The 18,545-nt window shown below is 46.9% G+C and overlaps 1 protein-coding gene across 2 annotated transcripts in view; it reads left to right on the top strand.

The window, feature by feature from the left end:
* Positions 1 to 18,545, top strand: part of ARHGAP32 (Rho GTPase activating protein 32) — a 137,297-nt gene that overhangs the window by 2,534 nt on the left and 116,218 nt on the right. For both annotated transcript variants that reach the window (XM_054395651.1, XM_054395650.1), the window contains exons 2-4: positions 15,461 to 15,552; positions 16,666 to 16,707; positions 17,043 to 17,127. In XM_054395651.1, coding sequence (XP_054251626.1) covers positions 15,461 to 15,552; positions 16,666 to 16,707; positions 17,043 to 17,127 — 219 coding nt within the window. The remainder of the gene's footprint in view (positions 1 to 15,460; positions 15,553 to 16,665; positions 16,708 to 17,042; positions 17,128 to 18,545) is intronic.

Here is an 18,545-nt window from a genome sequence, read left to right as displayed (position 1 = left end):
TGCAACCTACACATCTGCATAATGTTCCTCACGCTGTGCTATTAATTCCCTTTGTGGAACAGATCCTCTTGCACAGCTCTCTGCCAGCACTGTGAAACTGAACAGCCCAGGTGGCTACAAAGAAGAGATTTAGAGGATGATAAGCAAGAAAATTCCCATCTGAGGTTTTGCTGCTTGCTGATTTAGTCTGAGGGAGCACAGAGCTGCCTGTAAAGCTACTGAACCTGGAGTTGTGGTGGCTTGGATTTGTGTTCACAGCATTGCTTTGACCTCCTGATCCTGTGAATATGTTGTAGATGGGTGGAGAAACCTCTCTTGCTCATGTTTACTGTGCTGAGTGAATCAAATTTCCACTTTCAACCTCTGCCTTATATCCACTCAGAAGGTAATGTTTACAAGAGGTAAATATTTCAGGGGCAGTGCACAACACTGTCACTTTTGAGTCCCTGTTGAACCAGTTCAGCTGCTGTGCTCTGCCTTTTTCCTTATCAGTTTTAGCCTCATGTTTTTTCCCCTTGCTCTTCTCCTTCATCTTGCATTTTTAGCAGCCTCTTGCTTAGCCTCTTCCCAGAGCAGGCTCCTCACATGGAATGTGAGTATCTCATAGTGGCACAGTATGTTTGTGGTCAGGGTACTGGTCAGCAGCTGGCTAAATATGAGCCAATGTGTGCCCAGGTGGCCAAAGAGGCTACCAGCATCCTGGCCTGGATCACCAATGGTGTGACCAGCAGAGGACCAGCGCAGTGACTGTCCCCCTGTACTGGGCACTGATGAGGCTGCACCTCAAACCCTGGGTACAGTTTTGAGCCCCTCACTCCAAGAAGGACATTGAAGGGCTGGAGCAGATCCAGAGAAAGGGCAACAAAGCTGGGGAAGGGTCTGGAGAACAGGGCTGGTGAGGAGCAGCTGAGGGAACTGGGGTTGTTCAGCCTGGAGAAGAGGAGGCTGAGAGGAAACCTTCTGTCTCTCTACAACTCTTGAAAGGAGGTTGGAGCCAGGTGGGGGATGGTCTCATCTCCCAAGGAACTCCAGGAAATGGCCTCAAGTTGCCCTGGGGAGGTTTAGATTGGACATGAGAAACATTTTTTTTTTTTTTCTTCTAAAGGGTTATCAAGGCCTGGACCAGGCTGCCCAAGGGCAGTGGTGGAGTCCCTATCTCAGGAGGGATTGGAAGGCCTTGTAGATGTGGTGCTGAGGAACATGGTTTAGTGGTGACCTGGCAGCGCTGGGTTAAGGGTTGGACTTGAAGATCTTAAAGGTCTCTTCCAATCAAAATGATTCCATGACTGATTTTTGGTTAGTAGTTGTTTAAGTTGCAGACTTCAGGTTTTGTCTGCCTGCTGTTTCAGCCTGTAGGGAATGGAGGCTGCAGGGGCTTGGCCAGGGGGGACAGAGCTGGGTTGTTCTCAGCTCTCCATGTCAGACAGCTGGAGAGTCAGCTGGGTGCAAGGCTTTGTCACTTGAAATGAAGTTCACTTTCTGCCAGGTGAGCAAATGCTGAGACTGGTGACACCATGGAGAGCTTGGGAGCCTCTTGACACAGCCAACAGGCTAGTGATGATTACTCATTTCTCTCTGTTGCTTTCTACATGTTTCTGTACTTTGGGAGAAGGTGATTTCTGCATTCACAATTAAATGAACAGCTACAAGTTGTTCCTGCTCTCCCTCCTTTTATTCTCAATACATTTCCAAGTGCTTATTATTAATTTATGGAAGTGCTTTGTGTCCAGAGCTTTTTTCTTCACAAGAAATAAACCAAAGGTCTTTCTAAATGGGTGGGGGTGGAATGTCTGTCCCCCTTTGCTGTAAATATAAGGTAGGGCAGAAACTCTATTTTTAATATTTCTGTCATTGCCAGTTTGGTCTGGGCAGCTGAGCAGCTCCAGTCCTTTGTCTGATGCTACTTTTATCATCATTTGAATGCTTAGTATTAGTTCTTTTCACCTACTTCATAAAGCTGCTCCTTTCTTGTTTGTGATTTAAAGATTCACAGATGGCATTAGGTTGGAAGGGACCCTCAAAGGTCCATCTTGTCCAAACCCCTGCAGGCAGCAGAGACACCTCCAAATAAATCAGGCTGCCCAGGGCCACATCAAGTCTGATCTTGAATGTCTCCAGGGATGGGACCTCAACCACCTCCCTGGGCAACGTGTTCCAGGATTTCAGCACTCTCAATGTGAAGAACTTCCTCCTGGTGTCCAATCTAAATCTACCCTGCTTCAGTTTCAAACCATTGCTCCTCATCCTGTCACTCCAAACCCTTGTCAAAAGTCCCTCCCCAGCTCTCCTGTGTCCCCCTTCAGGTACTGGAAAGCTGCTCTAAAGTCCCCCTGGAGCCTTCTTTTCTCCAGGCTGAACAGCCCCAACTGTTTCAGCTTGTCCCTAAAGGAAGGGTGCTCCAGCCCTCTGATCATCAGCAGGTCCGTGCCTCTCTTGTGTTGGGATCCCATAGCTGGACACAGTATTCCAAGTGATATTCAGCAGGAGAAGTGGTTTCATATTGAAGGCCTGGTTCATTTGGGTGCATCTGATTGTTCTGGAAACTTCATACAAATGAAATCCTGTGCTGCAGGTTGTGAGAGGCAGGCTGGCTGAGATGCAGCACTGGATAGACAGACTTCACAGGAGTTAGATTAAGGCAGTAGCTGCCTGAGCAGCCCTAAAGGACTCCTATATTTTGTATTCCCCTCCCAGCTTGTGTTCTCTATTTTTAGAGGTAGATGATATTAGACAGACTGTTTTCCTCACTGCCTCAACCTCCTATTCCCACCTCGCTGCTGGCCTGCTGGGTAACCTTCACACACACACATACACACAGTTTTTCCTTCCTCTGCTCCAGTTTGCAAAAAGCATTGGATGATACTGACTTTTGGAGAACACTTCTAGGTTCCAGGGGGATGAAAAGCTGTTTTTTGAGCCAAGTAATATTACTAGGCATGGATTTTCTGACTTTTCTCTGAGGCAGCAGTGTTGTTCCAAAAGGAAAGGAGTATCTTTAACTTTGTAAGGGCTTGAAGAATCCTCCATTTCTGCATGAGAAGAAATAGAGGTCAAAAAGAGCCTTTATGTGGTGTTTGGAGGTGTCAGTTGATGAAAATCTCACCATGAGCCAGCAATGGTTGCTGGCAGCCCAGCAGGCAGCTGTGTGCTGGGCTGCATCCAAAGCAGGGAGAGCAGCAGGACAGGGAGGGGAGAGCTGGGGAAGGACTTCTGACAAAGGCTCAGAGTGACAGGACAAGGGGGAATGGATTGAAGGTTGAGGAGGGGAGATTTAGACTGGAAATTAGAAAGTGAGGGTGGGGAGATACTGGAACAGGTTGCCCAAGGAGGTTAGAAGGTGTGATGCTTGAACCTCTAAATTACTGCTAGAAGAGTGGGATGACTCCTTGATTTTGGCACAGGCATAAGTGACAAGAAGGCAGCTAGGTGGCACTTGGTACACATCATCCTTTGTGAATTAGAGAAGTCCAATCCTGCAAGTGTCTTGGGAAGATAGAAGGGTTGGAGCATGTCCTATGAAGCCCCTTGGAGTGCTCTTAGTCCTAGATCAGGTCAAAGGCTTCTGAGATCTGTAGTATTTTCAGCACTTGGTACTAAATGAAGTGAGGTACCATGGCTTGTGAAGGTAATGAAGACTTTTTAATGAGGCCTTAATATATCACTCTCTTAAATCTGGGACATGAGTGAGGAGAAAACTATTTTTAAATGCAATTTATAAAAGTGTGGAGAGCTTAGTGAATTGTAAAGGTTTAAAGGAAGATTTCACTCTCCTTAGCACAGGGTTTGTTTCTTATTCTTTATGCAGCACTTAGCCCAGTGCTGCCCCAGATCTTGATTGTAGTTTCTGGAAGAGTAGATGAAAAAAAAAAAAAAAAAAAAAAAAGGAAGGATTTGGGGGTTTTATTCTTGTGGCTTACAGCTCTTTGTGTTTTGTCTGGGTTATGAACTGATACCAGAAAGTAACAGCTGAGTCGTGAGCTCTTAAGTAACTGTGCAGACAATCTGGTTGTGCTGATCCTGGTTTTAGGAAGGCTGTGCTGGAGACTTCTTAGGGGAAAAAAAAAGTGCTTTTGAACTTGGAATGCCTACAGAATCCCAGCATGGTGGTGGTTGGAAGGGACCTCTGAAGATCAGCCAGTCCAACCCCCTGCTAAAGCGGGGTCACCCACAGCAGCTTGCCCAGGATCACAATGTCCAGGTGGGTTTGGAATCTCTCCAGAGAAGGAGACTCCCCAACCTCTCTGGGCAGCCTGGGACAGGGCTCCAGCACCCTCACAGCGAAGAAGTTTCTCATCGTGTTCAGATGGAACCTGCTGGATTCCAGTTTGTGCCCATTGCCCCTTGTCCTGTCACTGGGGACCCCTGAAGATAGCCCAGCCCCATCCTCTTGCCCCCCACCCTTTAGCTCTTGCTGGGCACTGATCAGATCCCCCTCAGGCTGCTCTTCTCCAGACTCAGCAGCCCCAGGGCTCTCAGCCTTTCCTCCTCTCAGAGAGGCTCCAGGCCCCTCAGCATCTTTGTAGCCCCCACTTGGCTCTTTCCAGTATTTCCCTGTCTCTCTTGAACTGGGGAGCCCAGAACTGGACCCAGTCCTCCAGCTGTGTCCTCACATGTGGGCATGGCACTTGGGCAGCAGTTTAGTGGGCATGGTTGGACTCAGTCATCTTAGAGACCTTTTATAGCTGAAGCAATCTATGATTCTATATCTGAGAAAGAGATTGTCTTCAACTTCCCAGTTTTGCTGACCAGTAACATGGAACAACCTTTCTGCAGCTCTTGTCCAGCAAATGTCCTGTTCTGACCTCACCTGAGTGACATCAGGTCCTTTCTGGAGAGCAGCATCCCCTCAGCTTCGCCAGCACGTGGCATCAATCCTAACCTGCTTCTGAGAACTGCTGGCTGAGGCTGAGCAGGCTTTGGAGCATCTGGTCAGGAAGGCAGATCCAAGGAATTCTGCCCAGTTATCCTGCCCCACAGCTGGATGCTGCTCCAGCTAGAGCAGGGTGTGTGATCAGAGGCCAAGGTTTTCCAGACACTCATGAGCTGCCTCTTTTGTTCTGTTGTTCAGAAGTTTCTGGACAGCTCGTGATAGAAGTTGCCTGTCCCAAGCAGACACATTCTTTGTGTTGCTGTTGTTCTAAAGGTTTGGAAAAGGAGTGGATCCTAACCCAGCTTTGGGGTTTATGCCATTGGACACAGAAAGCTGAGCCCAGGTTGGCTTTAGATACAGAAATATGAATTCCTGTCAGCTCCACTGACTCAGATGTTGGAATTAAATGTCAGGCTGCTGGTTTTTCCATCTTCCCAAACTTCTTTCTTAATTTCTAAGCTGATTTATACCTACAGCATAACACTGCTGTTTGCATAATCACTGAGTATGGCCAAGGGACATGGAATCATAGAGTGGTGGGGGTTGGAGGGGACCTATGCAGATCATCCAAACCAACCTCACTCCTAAAGCAGGGGCACCCACAGCAGCTTGCTCAGGATCACAATGCCCAGGTGGGTTTGGCATCCCTTCAGAGAAGGAGACTCCCCAACCTCTCTGGGCAGCCTGGGACAGGGCTCAGCATCCTCACACCAAAGAAGTTTCTCCTCCTGTTCAGATGGAACCTCCTGGTTTCTATTGTGCCCATTGCCCCTTGTCCTGTCACTGGGCACCACTAAAAAGAGTCTGGCCCTTTCCTCTTGCCTCCCACCCTTTGACTGTTGATCAGTATTGAGAAGATCCTCTCTCACCTTAACCTTCCACAGTCTTCTTCATGCCCCTAGGATTCCATTGACCTTCTTGGCCATGAGGGCAGGTTGCTGTCTCATGGGCAGCTTGTCCCCCAGCATTCCCAGGACCTTGTCTGTGGAGCTGCTCCCCAGTAGGTCACCCTCACCTGTACTGGTGCAGGGAGTTGTTCCTCCCCAGGGGCAGGATCTTATACTTGCTCTTGTTGCACTTCATGAGGTTCTTCTCCCAAGTTCTTCAGCCTCTCCAGGTCTTGCTGAATGTCACCACAGCCTGATGGTGTTTCCACTCCTCCCAGTTTGGCACCATCAGCAAATAGTGGAGTGGTATTTGCTACTTTCAGGCTGAGTATCTCTCCCTAGGTTTTCTGACTGATGAGAATTGCTTTCTGCCATCACAACCCAGAGCTCCACCTGTCCTTTTATAACTAAGGCACAATTAAGATCCCTTCTTCCCTCCATCAAACAATAAATCTGTAGAAACTGCATCAAACAGGAGCTGGGATTTTGGTTTTTTTTTGGGGGGGGGAAAGTCTTTTTCTTACAGCCAACAGGGAACTAGAATCAAAGTGTTGTGCTCCTTGGAGGTTCTTTTTTCCTTTTTTTTGTCCTCCTGCATTTATTTTGTAGGCTGGACAGGAGCAGGACTCTAACCCTGGCTGCTTTTCCCACGCATATTTATGTGGGATTTTTGTTCCTAAAGAAAGTGGATTCCTCAGGCACTGAGCTATTGTGTGAGGCTGTGTACTGTACCCTCAGCTCCTGGGCTGAATGGGAATCTGAATGGGAATAAGGGGAGCTCTCTGCTGCCTCACTATAGCAATGGCAGCCCCAAACTTCAAGCTGTCAGGTGGTTGTCATGCTAATGCTGTCCTCAGCAGCTAACCATTCATCTCTGCTTGCTGCATCTGGGTTTGTCTCTAAAACAAGTGATAGCTATGAAAGAAAATACAAATCTAGGACTGTTTTAGTGGAAACGATCATCCAGCTCTTAGGGAGCTACTGGAGAGAGTCCAGAGCAGGCTACAAAGATGTAGAGGGGCTTGGAGCTTCTGTCTGTATGGGGAGGAAAAGCTGAGAGCCTGGAGAAGAGCAGCCCCAGAGGGTATCTGCTCAAGGCTCAGCAAGAGCTAAAGGGTGGGGGGCAAGAGGGTGGGACCAGACTCTTCTCAGTGGTGCCCAGCAACAGGACAAGGGACAACAGGCACAAAATGGAACACAGGAGGTTCTCTTCAACATGAGGAAAACTGCTTTGGTGTGAGGGTGCTGGAGCCCTGGAGCAGGCTGCCTGGAGAGGTTGTGGTGTCTCCTTGTCTGGAGAGATTCCAAACCCTCCTGGGCAAGCTGGTGTGGGTGCCCCTGCTTTGGGAGTGGGGTCAGTCTGGATGATCTCCAGAAGTCCCTTCTAACCCCCACCATGCTGGGACTCTGGGTGCACTTAATCCATCTGCAGAGAATCAGTGTGAGCTCCTGCATCTTTTTAAGCCTGACTGAGGAAATCTTGTCATGACATAAAATCTACCTGCTTAGCAGTGATGAATTTTGGTCACAGTGCCAATAGGTCTGCAGTAGGTTCATGGAGCTGCCACGCTGCTTAAGCTGTGTCTCAGATTCCATTTACCAGGTGAGCTGTTGTATCTGTGAGATGATTTTACCCAGGTAACTGTGAGATAGGGAACCTCAGTCCCAAAACCAGGAGGTAAATAGTTAAGAATTTGTTCTTTGTTCATTCCAGGCTGATCCTTTAAACTGTAGTAAATGGAACCAACTCCTCTATCATTCTAAGTCTCAGGAATGAGAGGTTTCCCTTACTTTGCCAGCTCGGGGCAATGCTTAAAAGTTGAGGGTTTTTTGTTTGTTTGTTTTGGTTTGGTTTTTTTTCCCCCTTATTTCTTTTTTCTTCCCTTTGGAAGGGAGAAGCTGGGAGCAGGAAAAAAAAAAAAAAAGAAGAAACCCACGTCCTGTGTGGTCTTTTGAAAGAGAAGAATTCACTGTTAGCTATGCCATGCAAGGAGTCTTGGCTGGGACAATTCAGCATTGACAGGGAACGTGGAAAATGGAATTAAAAGGCTTCAACTCCAAAAGTGATACACATTAAAGATCATCTTTATTGAATGCAGATTCCTTGGAGATGGGATTCAGCCTGTGCAGAGCCAGCATTCAGAGGTTCCCTCCTGGAAGCAGTGTGTCATGTTTTCACTGGCTTCCTTCTGCCACATTTCTCTTTACCAAGAGATTCTAAAGGCATCTCTTCTGGGTGAATGTTTCCCCACATCCTCCAGCCCCCAAACTGAGTGTTAAATTAAAACAGTCACTGCTACCTCTAATTACTCCACAACCTCTAATGACTCCAGCCGTGGTGGCCTTGAGCTATGCCTGCACTTAACCCTGCAGCTCTCAAATCAGAAGGGATGCTTCTCCTAGCTGTGGAGCAGGGATCAGGATCTTTGCACTAGGGAAGTGATGGCTTCAATCAAAAATAAAAATGCTTTAATGCTTTTAAAAGGTTTCTCATTCTGAAAACCATCTGTATGCCTTTCTCTTGGGTCTTGAAGCTGTTTTTTTTGCCCACCATGGCTTGGATTGCTGTTAGCAGAGGGTGCTAGAGCCTTGCACTCTCAAGGTTAAGTGTATCTGAAGCCTTACTCATGGGGTGCCAGCTTCTGCAATGAAGGTGGTGAGACCCTCAGCCAGGTTGCCCAGGAGCTGGGAGCTGCTCCCTCTCTGCAACCGTCCCAGGTCAGGTTGTTCGGGGTCCTGAGCATCCTGCTCTAGTTGCAGATGTCCCTGACTGCAGGGGGTTGGACTGGATGACCTTTAAAGGTCTTTCCAACCAACCCAACCCTGTGATTCTATGGGCACACTGAGCCCTTGAGGCTGAGAAGAGAAGCTTGTCCTTGATTTCAGCCTTGCAGAGCTCCGGGTGGTTGTTCAGTGTGGCAGTGCTGCACTCTGCTGCTCAGAGCACGGATAGCACAAAAGTTTCTCCTGAAGGGGGTCAGGAGGGAAATCCAGAGCTGGAGGGCAGCAATTATTCTTCTTTTGTACTTCCAAAGTAAAGCTCCTGCAGTAGAATGAGCATATATTTCTATTTAACCTGAGATGAGCAGACCTGGGCTCCTGAAGCAGATGCAATCACTTCTGCATTTTAAATCTGTGCAGATATCTCTGGAAAATGTGTTGAAGTGACACAAACATCCTGTATGCAGGTGCTTGGAAGCTCGTTAGCCTCCAGTAAATGAATCAATGGGAAGTGATAACGTGAAGAACTTGGCAAATTGCTTGCATTTCCATCACATTGCCCTGGTACCTCTGACAGTTTTGGATGGAGGTTGTATCTGCATCAATCACCATAGAGTTCTTCTGTTCAGCAGTGCCCCAGCTAAGGGTGAATCATCCTTCCTGTGCCTGGGTACCACTGAATCCTTTTAGGGTTAGTGCTTGAACAGCTAAAGGCTGCAGGTTTGGGACTTTTCATTTACAGTAGCTTTGACACAGAATCATAGAATGGTTTGGGTTGGAAGGGACCTCCAAAGGGATCACCTATTTCAGTTCCCCCTGCAGGCAGCAGGGACATCTTCCACTAGATCAGGTTGCTCAGAGCCCTGTGGAGCCTAACATGAATATCTCCAGCAATGGGACCTCAGCTCCCTGCCTGGACAACCTCTTGCAGTGTTCCACCACCCTCATGGTGCAGAACTTGTTCCTAACATCCAATCTAAATCTCCTCTAATTTCAAACTGCTGCTCCTCATCCTACCCCTGCAGGCCTTTGCAAACAGTCCCCCTGCAGCTTTCTTGTAGCCCCTTTCAGGTACTGTCAGGCTGCTATTAGGTCTGCCTGGAGCCTTCTTTTCTCCAGGCTGAACAACCCCAGCTCCCCTAGCCTGTCCTCACAGGAGAGGTGCTCCAGCCCCATGATCATTTTAGTGCAAGCATTTAGTGAAGGCTTTGTTGATTTATTTATTGTGGAGAGCCAGGATAGTTGTTCCAACACATAAAGTAAGGGTAGTAAGAGCTTTCCTTCCCTGGAGTAGGTTGCTGTGGAGTAGGAAGCTGAGGTGAACCATATTTGTGCTTTCATCGTGCTGCAGGCTGACTCTTGAGCAGTAATTGGTAAAAGCAGGATGGTGCTAATGGAGCCATCATCCTCTACAGGGGGTTTTTGTAGGACAGATTCTTTTTAATGTTGCAAAGCAAGCTCTGCAAAGAAGCTGATGCTGAGCCAGCTTTGTGTGTAGCTGGTTCGTACCCAGAGTTTGGAGTAGCTGTTGGTGTCCTTGTGCATAAACACCACTTCAGCTCTCTACAGCTCTCTGAGAGGAGCTTGGAGTGAGGTGGGGGTTGGTCTTTTCCTCCCTAGTATCAAGCCACAGGACAAGAGGAAATGACCTCAAGCTGAGCGAGGGGAGATTCAGGTTGGAGATGAGGAATCATTTCCTTGCTGCAGGAGTGGTCAGCCATTGGAATAGGCTGCCCCAGGAGGTGGTGGAGTCCCCATCCCTGGAGGTGTGGGTGAGGCACTTTGGGACATGGTTTAATGGCTACAGGGGTGTTGGATTGATGGTTGGACTTAATCATTTAGAGGTCTTTTCCAACCAAGACAGATCAATGATTGAGCTATCAAACAGGCTTCTGCAGTTCGTCCTCTCACTCAAGTTCAGCAGACTTCTTACCACAGGCTAATGACTTTTATTGAAACAACATTTCTGTTTCCTGCTGTTCTCCAGTGAAGAATTAAAATTCCAACAAAGCTTTGGGGTTTCGGAAAGCTCTGGGGGGTATGTAATGGTTGGGTTTGTTTGGGTTTTTTTTTTTTACCCCCTCCTTCCTTTTTTCTCCTCCAAGAAAACTGAGAGGAAATGCAGATGATGTAAAGGAAGGAGTGTCATGGAAACCAACCAGCATTCTGAATCAGCTCTGCCACTTTTAGAAACAAGGGCATGTGTTGAAAGAAACCAGAGCAATCTGGTCCCTCCAGGCTGGGTTTGGTGAAAGACTGGTGGAAGGAAGGTGCATAAATGTTCCTGCCTGACTAATAGTTCTCCTTGCTTTGTGTTCTTCTTGGATTAAGGATGAATTTCTGCCTTCAGAAATCCCATGTGAACTCAGTAGCCTAGGGACACTCTGACTAGTCAATGGTTCTAACCATTCCTGGTACCTAGTCAGGAGTTTTATAGTGGTATTGTGGAAAACAGGTCTGTCAGTTGTGGTGCTTGGTGGGATTCCAGGATTTCTTCTCTTCTTGTACATTATGGCAGCCTTAAAGTACCTGAGGGCAGCCTTTCAGTAACTGAGAGGGGGCTATACGAAAGCCAGGAAGGGGCTTTTGACAAGGGCTTGTAGTGCTAGGATGAGAAGGAATGGAGTGAAGCTTGAGGAGGGATGTTTTAGACTGGAGATTAGAAAAAAAATTCTTTCCAGTGAGGGTGGGGAGACACTGGAACAGGTTGCCCAGGAAGGTTGTGGATGCCCCCTCCCTGGAGGTGTTCCAGGCCAGGTTGGATGAGGCCCTGCCCATGGCAGGGGGTTGGAACTGGATGATCTTGAAGGTCCCTTCCAACCCAAACCATTCTGTGAGCCACTGCATCCCAGTGTAAGCCTGTGGCAGCAGGAGGAGGGCTGTGTGCTTTGCACTGGTTCCATGTTCTCCCCTGTCGAGGATGCCAAGGTGGAAGCTTTATCACATCATGTTCACTGGGCTGTTTTCTTCCAGTTTTGGTGTATTTTCAGATTGTGTTACATTTCTGGATGTGAGGCAGACAGGTTGACATGTTTTCTGATAAATGCAACGAGACTTTGCAGGAGCAAATCCTTTCCTATTATGCGCTGGAATCGCTAGATATAAATTATTTATGACTCAGGGTTTGTGTGCTGGAGAGCACAAAGCTCAAGTTTTCCAAATCGTGTCTGTAAATATAAGGACCAACATTTTCAAGCTTAGATGTTTAAGGCTAGACACTGATCTGTGTGAGCTCTTGGATTCCCAGGGAGCTCAGCAGCAATACTTGAAAGCTGCAGAAATGAGGGAGATGCTTCAGGTGTCCTCCTGATACCCATCGAGCAGGTGGCTGTGATGGTTTAGAAACAGAGTGACCATCCAGTGAGGGGTGGGACAGACAGGCAAATGTTGTCCCAGAATCCCATCAAGCATCCCATTTTAATAGGACCTATCTGCCTCAGGGTTGATGTGGAGCTGGTGGTATTGTTTTGGTTAGAAAAAAGCCCTTTAAGATTATTGAGTCCAACCATTCTCTAACTTGGCTAAGGCTGCTGCTAAGCCATGTCCCTCAGTACCACATCTCTGTCTCTGAAACCCCTTCAGGGATTGGGGATTCAACCACCTCCCTGGGCAGCCTGTTCCAGTGTTTGAGAACCTTTCCAGTGCTGAAATTTCTTCTAATATCCAACCTAAACCTTCCCTGGTGCAACTTAAGGCCTCTTGCTCTCTTTCTATCACTTATTCCTTGGGAGAAGAGAGCAACCCCCACTTCACTCCGACCTCCTTTCAGATGTGGCACAGAGGGACATGATTTAGTGGTGACCTGGCAGTGCTGGATTAACAGCTGGACTTAATGATCTGAAAGGTCCTCTTCCAACCAAAACAATTCTATGATTATAGGAAGTCTGTTATCAAATACTGAAGCTCTCAAGTATTGTCCCAGCTGCTGCTAGTGCAAGTGCAGTGCTGAGTGGGCTTTTGGTAGGAGAACATCATAGCTGAGGAGAAATTGATGGTATGGTGTTGCTCAAAAACCTTCTAATGAACTGCAAGAGCACTGAGGATCCTGATAAACTCAATCAACTGCCTTCTGGATTGGGTCCTAATTTGTTTACCAAGTTCTGGACTGTAGCAGATTGATGCAGCAGTGACATGAAGCTGTGAAAATTGGACTAAATAATTTGCATAAAGAGATTTGCTCTGCAGTTTGGAGCTTCCACCAAACAGCAACATAGGGAGAGTGAGAGTGGAGAAGGGAGAAGCCACTGCCCGTGCTAGGGAGTTAATTTTCAGATGTAAGTCACCCAACTGTTTCAAAATGATTCTTAAAATTCCATTACTGTGACACAAAGCACAAAAGATGATGACTCTCATTTGTGTTTTGAAAGAAGGGGGAAGCTTGGGTAGCATTTTGCTTGCCAGGTTTTGGATCAAACCAGGTACAAATGGGCAGTGAATAAAGTTTGCTTTTGTGTAGCTGTGACTCTTTGGTTTAAATGGAAAGCAGCTGCTGCTTATTTTCATAGAATTATTTTGTTTGGAAAAGACCTCTAAGGTCATTGAGGCCAAGCATCAACCCAACACCACCGTGGCCATTAAACCGTGTCCCAGAGTGCCCTGGCCACAGGTTTCCTGAACACCTCCAGGGGATGGTGAATCATCCCTGCCCCACTGCTTTATATTTTGGTGTCATATGGGTTCTAAAATGGCAGTTAGTCTCCTTTTCATCTATTCCTTAAGTGTTACCTGCTGTTAGTTGCTCATACTAAAGATTTTAACTTGGACCAGATCACCATCCTGCCCTTTTTCTCAGCTGTGATGCTCAGGAGAGATTGTTCTTCTGCTGCAGAGTCCAAAGAGCTCAGATCTAACTGAAATCTGACCCAAGTTAATTGCTCCATTGTGGTCCGTTTAAATGGGTCCATGGGACATGGATCCTGCTATCTCTTTCCATCAGGATTTGTCCATAGCTCAACCAGGAAGAGGAGCATAATACAACTGCTGGCATTTAAATCCCCTGGAGGTGTGAGTTTTGCCTACGCTGCTTTGAGTCAGGCCTAAGGTAGTCTCCACCCACTGCTGCAAACTGGCTTGAAGCCCACGTTTTTCTGTCAGATTCCTTTAGCCACTTTTATATCCCACTGCTGATGGAGAAGAAAAATTTCTTTTTCTTCCTGCAGAAACTCTGCTCCTGAGAAAATTAAGGTGAGCACAGCCAGCATTGCCTAAAAGCAGCTTCTCTTTATTCTTGTAATTAGTTATGTTCTTGTGTAAAAGGCCTGCAAGGTTTATTAAATTGTGATCCTCTTAATGTTAAAATGCACAAGGAGCTTCTCAAGTGTCCTATTACATCCTACAGTGATTGTGTACTTGGGAACAGGCAGGCAGCCAAGGCTGGGTTTATTTGAGGGTGTAAATACTGTCCTTGTTTGTCTGCAGGCAGTGGGCACGTGTGTTCTGTAGGGCTGTGGGACAGTGGAGTCAACAGCTGTGGGAGAGTGAGGGTCCTGGCTTTGAATTTCTTGAGTAGTATTGAAAGGAGGGAGCTGGCTCATAATAGCTGCAGCATCACTTTTCCAAGGACAGTGCTGGGGTTTGGGTGCAGGGAAACATCAGCCAGGCTGGAGAGGTCAGCTGAGGAGAACCTCATGAGGTTCAGTAAGGCCAAGTGCAAGGTCCTGCACCTGGCTTGGGGCAAACCTCTACATCAGGCTGGGGATAATGAGACTGAGAGCAGCCCTGCAGGAAGGACTTGGGGGGTGCTGGGGGGTGTGAAGCTGGACATGAGCCAGGAATGGGCACTTGCAGCCACGGGGGCCAGTGGCATCCTGGGCTGCATCAAGAAGAGAGGAGCCAGTGTTGGTACTAATAGGGGTCAGGGAACTCGCCTCCTCACTCCTGTCACTAGATGAAGGATTTGATGTGGTACTTTTTTTTGTTCCAGACCTGTAAGAGAAAGAGTACTGAGGTGCTTTTTTTCTTCTTGCTGGAGCATTCACTCTTTTGGCCATTAGTCATGTATGTTAGTGCAGAAAAAAAGCTCATTCAGCTGCTCTCACCCACAGCACTAAAGAGCCAGCTCTGGCCAACATCAGGGCCACGTTTTTCTCCTTCTCTGTGAAGTCTGTGCTGATCTTCCTGTTTGATCACTACTGTCTTCAGGAAAGCCTCACCTAAAAGCCATCATTCCCCTAGAGCTTAGGGTCTGGTGCAGAGTGTCCCAGGGACCCTTGTGATGATGACAGTTCATGAAGAAGTAGCTGGAGGAAGGAAAGGATGGGAAAAGTATGATAGAACGAACTAAAAGAGCTCTGGCCTCAATACAGTAAATGAATTTTAGTGATTAAGGAATTTTAATGTGTTCATGCACTTAGCCCAACAGCTTCAAACCTCTTTTTTAAGAAGCTCACCTCCCACATACCAGCAGCTCTGTCATTAACTTGATTTTCCAGTGTATGAGCTATCCAGCTTCTCCCAGTGCCTCTGCCTCAATCTAAGGGCACAGATGTTTGGAAAATGAGGCTTCCTGCCTCTGAAAATCTGCTGTTTAGGAACTAGAAGTAAAATGCTGGGTCTCTGGCTATTGTTATGGAGAATTAGCAAAGCTCTGCAACATGCTTCATGAAGAGATAATCACAGAATCACCGGGCTTGGAAGGGACCTCTCGTTGAGTCCAACCACCTTGCCAGAGCAGGATCACCTAAAGCAGGTCACACAGGAACACATCCAGGTGAGCCTTGCAGGTCTTCAGGGATAGAGACTTTACCACCTCTCTGGACAGCCTGTTCCAGTGCTCTGCCAGCCTCAAAGTAAAGAAGTTCCTTCTCATATTTAGATTGAGCCTCCTGTGCTCAAGTTTGTGCCCATCACATCTTAGATTATAATCCTGAGGGTCAGTTTTCCTTGTTAAAAACGCAGAACGACTTCTAGCACATATGAGACTTCAGTTGTATTGCACAACCATGTTTCAGGAGTTCTTTTTCCTTCCTTCTCTTCTCTGCAGGCAAGAGGTGCAGATATCCCTGACATCCCAGGGGAGCTGCCGCTCCGGACCTGTGGCAGCACAGCAAGTATGAAAGTCAAGAATGTGAAAAAGTAAGAGCTGTGTCCTTTGAGTTCTTTTTTACCTCTCTCTGCTGAGCTTCTGGTTTTGATACCCTGGGCTTGTAGCTATTGAACTGTAATACAGCTGGGGAATTCAGCAGCAATTTTGGATGGGATCTTCATCAGAGCCACCCAAATCCATGTGAAAGAAGTGAATTATAGCTAACGTTGTCTAAAACTGGAGGCCTGGGAGGTTTTGAGGTTCTCTCTGGCCATAGAAGCAAAGCTTGTTAGAGTTTTGAACTTGACTATTGCTGTATTTTTACACTTTTGTCATTTTTTCCTGAAACTGCTCAATTAAAAACCCAAAAAGATCATGTATATGTAAAAACCCTTAAATAAAAGCCCATGCAGTGTCTAAATGAGATCATTTTCCTTGTCTCCCTATGCTCTGGGAAGCGAAACCAGGACAAGTGGGTGGCCTAGATATATCTATATATTTTTTTTTTAATCTGATTTTTTTTTCCTTTCCTTTTTTGTTTTACATTTTGCTCTGTACCTCTTCATTTGAATGTTTTTTATTTTTTGAATTATTTCTTTCTTAGGGGTATTTTTTCCTGCCCTGCTCTCCCAGGTTTTCTTTTTTCTTGGGCTCACTCTCATCTTTCTTTCTCTCATTCTCTCCCAGAGAATGTAAACCAACGTATTGTGCTTGCAGCTGAGGTTTCAAACCTCTAACCTGCACAGGGGATCAAAAGTAATCAATATAACTTGATTTATCTCAGCTAAGAGTGCTGACTGGAAGCCCGGAACGCTCCGATATTGATCAGTCTGAGAGTTCGGATCACCTCTCCTTAGTGCTGGGATGCTGGAAGGGAAATGGCTCTTTGTTCTAGTGCTGAGCAGCCAGATGCTGCATCTCACTTCCCACTTCTATTCCCGTGGGAAGAGAGAGTTAGATAATGACAATCTCATTGGCTCACCACCAGAAATATCTATAGGAGGCTATAATAGCTTCAGCAGAAGCAGGAGCATGTTGCAGAGCCAGGGGATCTCCCCGTCAGCCATCGCTGTAGCCGGAGACACTTGGGGGAATAATTATGCCTCACTTTTGACTTGCCAAAAGGCCAAAAAGGATAAATAGCATTTGTTCTGCACCCTCAGATACCTCAACCCGGGACTGATGGGCTGTGATGCCTTTCACAGGTAAAGTTCTCCTTTCCTACGTGTCTCGTGTAAGGCTGTTTATTTGCACTGCAGAAACGTGCTTGTCCCCGCACCCTCGCGTAGAGATGTGGGCTTGGTGTTGATGGAATGCCACTCAGCTCGGAGGATGTGATGAGAAAAGCCACTTGGTGGTTTTGTTTTCCTTTCTCTCAGTTCCTTTCTCCTCTGTTTTTTGGTGCATCACATCGACAAATCCCTCTGCTCCCTTGGCTTTAGGATTGGTCTCAGTAACTGCGTTCTGTATCCGTGCTTGGCGCCGGGCGCGGTGGCGGTGAGGAGCGTCTCCCTTACGCTGTGTTTTTGATGTGCCTCAGGTTATCCTTCACCAAGGGGCATTTCCCGAAGATGGCCGAATGTGCACATTTCCACTATGAAAACGTGGACTTTGGCAACATCCAGGTGAGTTGCAGATGTCTTTTTCTATCGCTGGGGCTGGCTGCCCACTGACCTGCTGGGGGATAGGCATAGAGGGAAGTCCGGTGAGGTTTGCTCAGTGATAAGGAGTTAGAGCAACAGGGGCTTGTTGGAATCACTTCCGTGTCCTCAACCATGTGGCCACCACTTTGGGGCTGGAGATGATTTAATTTCCACTGAGTTTGATGATGCCACTGTTCTCAGACTGCATCAAACACTCATTATTGAGCCAATGGTGGTAACTGCTACATACCTCTAGTTTGGATGTGTATATCTTTAAAGAATAGTGTGAATTGCTTTGCTTAAATGTAAGCCTGAGTTGCATTTCCACAAGTGTTCAAGCTTCTTTCTTTTGTTGATCCATCAGAAGCACAGCAACATTTTGCACTGAGCAGCAGCAGGGAGGGCTGAGAGCTCAGAATTGCTGCTTGGCTCCTCATAACCAGAGCACATCATGTTCTGTGCTTAGAGAGGCAGGAATGCCTCCAGCATTTGCCACCAGCCTTCTAGCCTCAAAAAGGGAAAAAAAAAATAGAGGTTACAACCTTTTCATTTGTAAAACATTTCCTGTAATACAGAGTGAATTATTTACAGCCCTTCGCGTTTCCGTACTCCACAGTTTTGCAAAGCAGAATTGTGCAGCCTTTTTCCTCCTCCCCCCTCCCCTCCCCCCTGTTCCTGTAAAATTCAACTGAGGAGGAGTTTGGGTCCTTTTCACAGAGTTTTCCAGGCTCCTATCCACTTAGTGCCTCCAAGGAGGTGTATTCTGCAGAGCACAGGAGGTGTGTGCCTTGGCAGGCACACGCACACAAACCCAAAGCAAACTGGACCAAGGTTTAGGAGGACACCAGTGCAAAGAGCTCAGCTCTTGCAACAGCTAAGAGCAAGCAGGAGCAGTCCTCAGGTCTTTTGAAGCAGAAGTGTTCTGCTTTATTTTCACTTTTTGTGCATAGGAACATGTGTGACTAATTTCTGTCCCCTTTTTTTTGCCTCCTGGTTTGGCACTGCTAATTTTTCAGTCTCTTTTCGGAGTGAAGTTTTCTACCAAGTAGGTGTTTGAACAGGTTTCTATACACACAGAGATGTTTTTTTTGCATCATGTGATCCTTTTGAGATTTCCTTTCCACCATTCAAAGGTGTTCAGCACAATGAGAAAGTCCAACCTTTGCATTTAAAGCATCTTGATGACAAATAATTTGATTATTTAGTGAGTTTATTCCTTGGAATGTGTTAAGGATAGCAGGGCATATTTGTAGGGTTGGCATCCTGGGATTTTTTTGGATCTCTGAGAGGGATAAGTAAAATCAGATCATCTGTTCTTTGCAGATTTCCTTCATGGTGTTCTGCAGACAAACGTGAAGCCTGTTCTGATGGGAGGCTTTCCCCAAGCAGGAGCTGATGCT

The sequence above is a fragment of the Indicator indicator genome, chromosome 34, assembly GCF_027791375.1.
Source record: "Indicator indicator isolate 239-I01 chromosome 34, UM_Iind_1.1, whole genome shotgun sequence".
Taxonomy (NCBI): domain Eukaryota; kingdom Metazoa; phylum Chordata; class Aves; order Piciformes; family Indicatoridae; genus Indicator; species Indicator indicator.
This window is presented reverse-complemented; position numbering and strand designations above follow the sequence as displayed.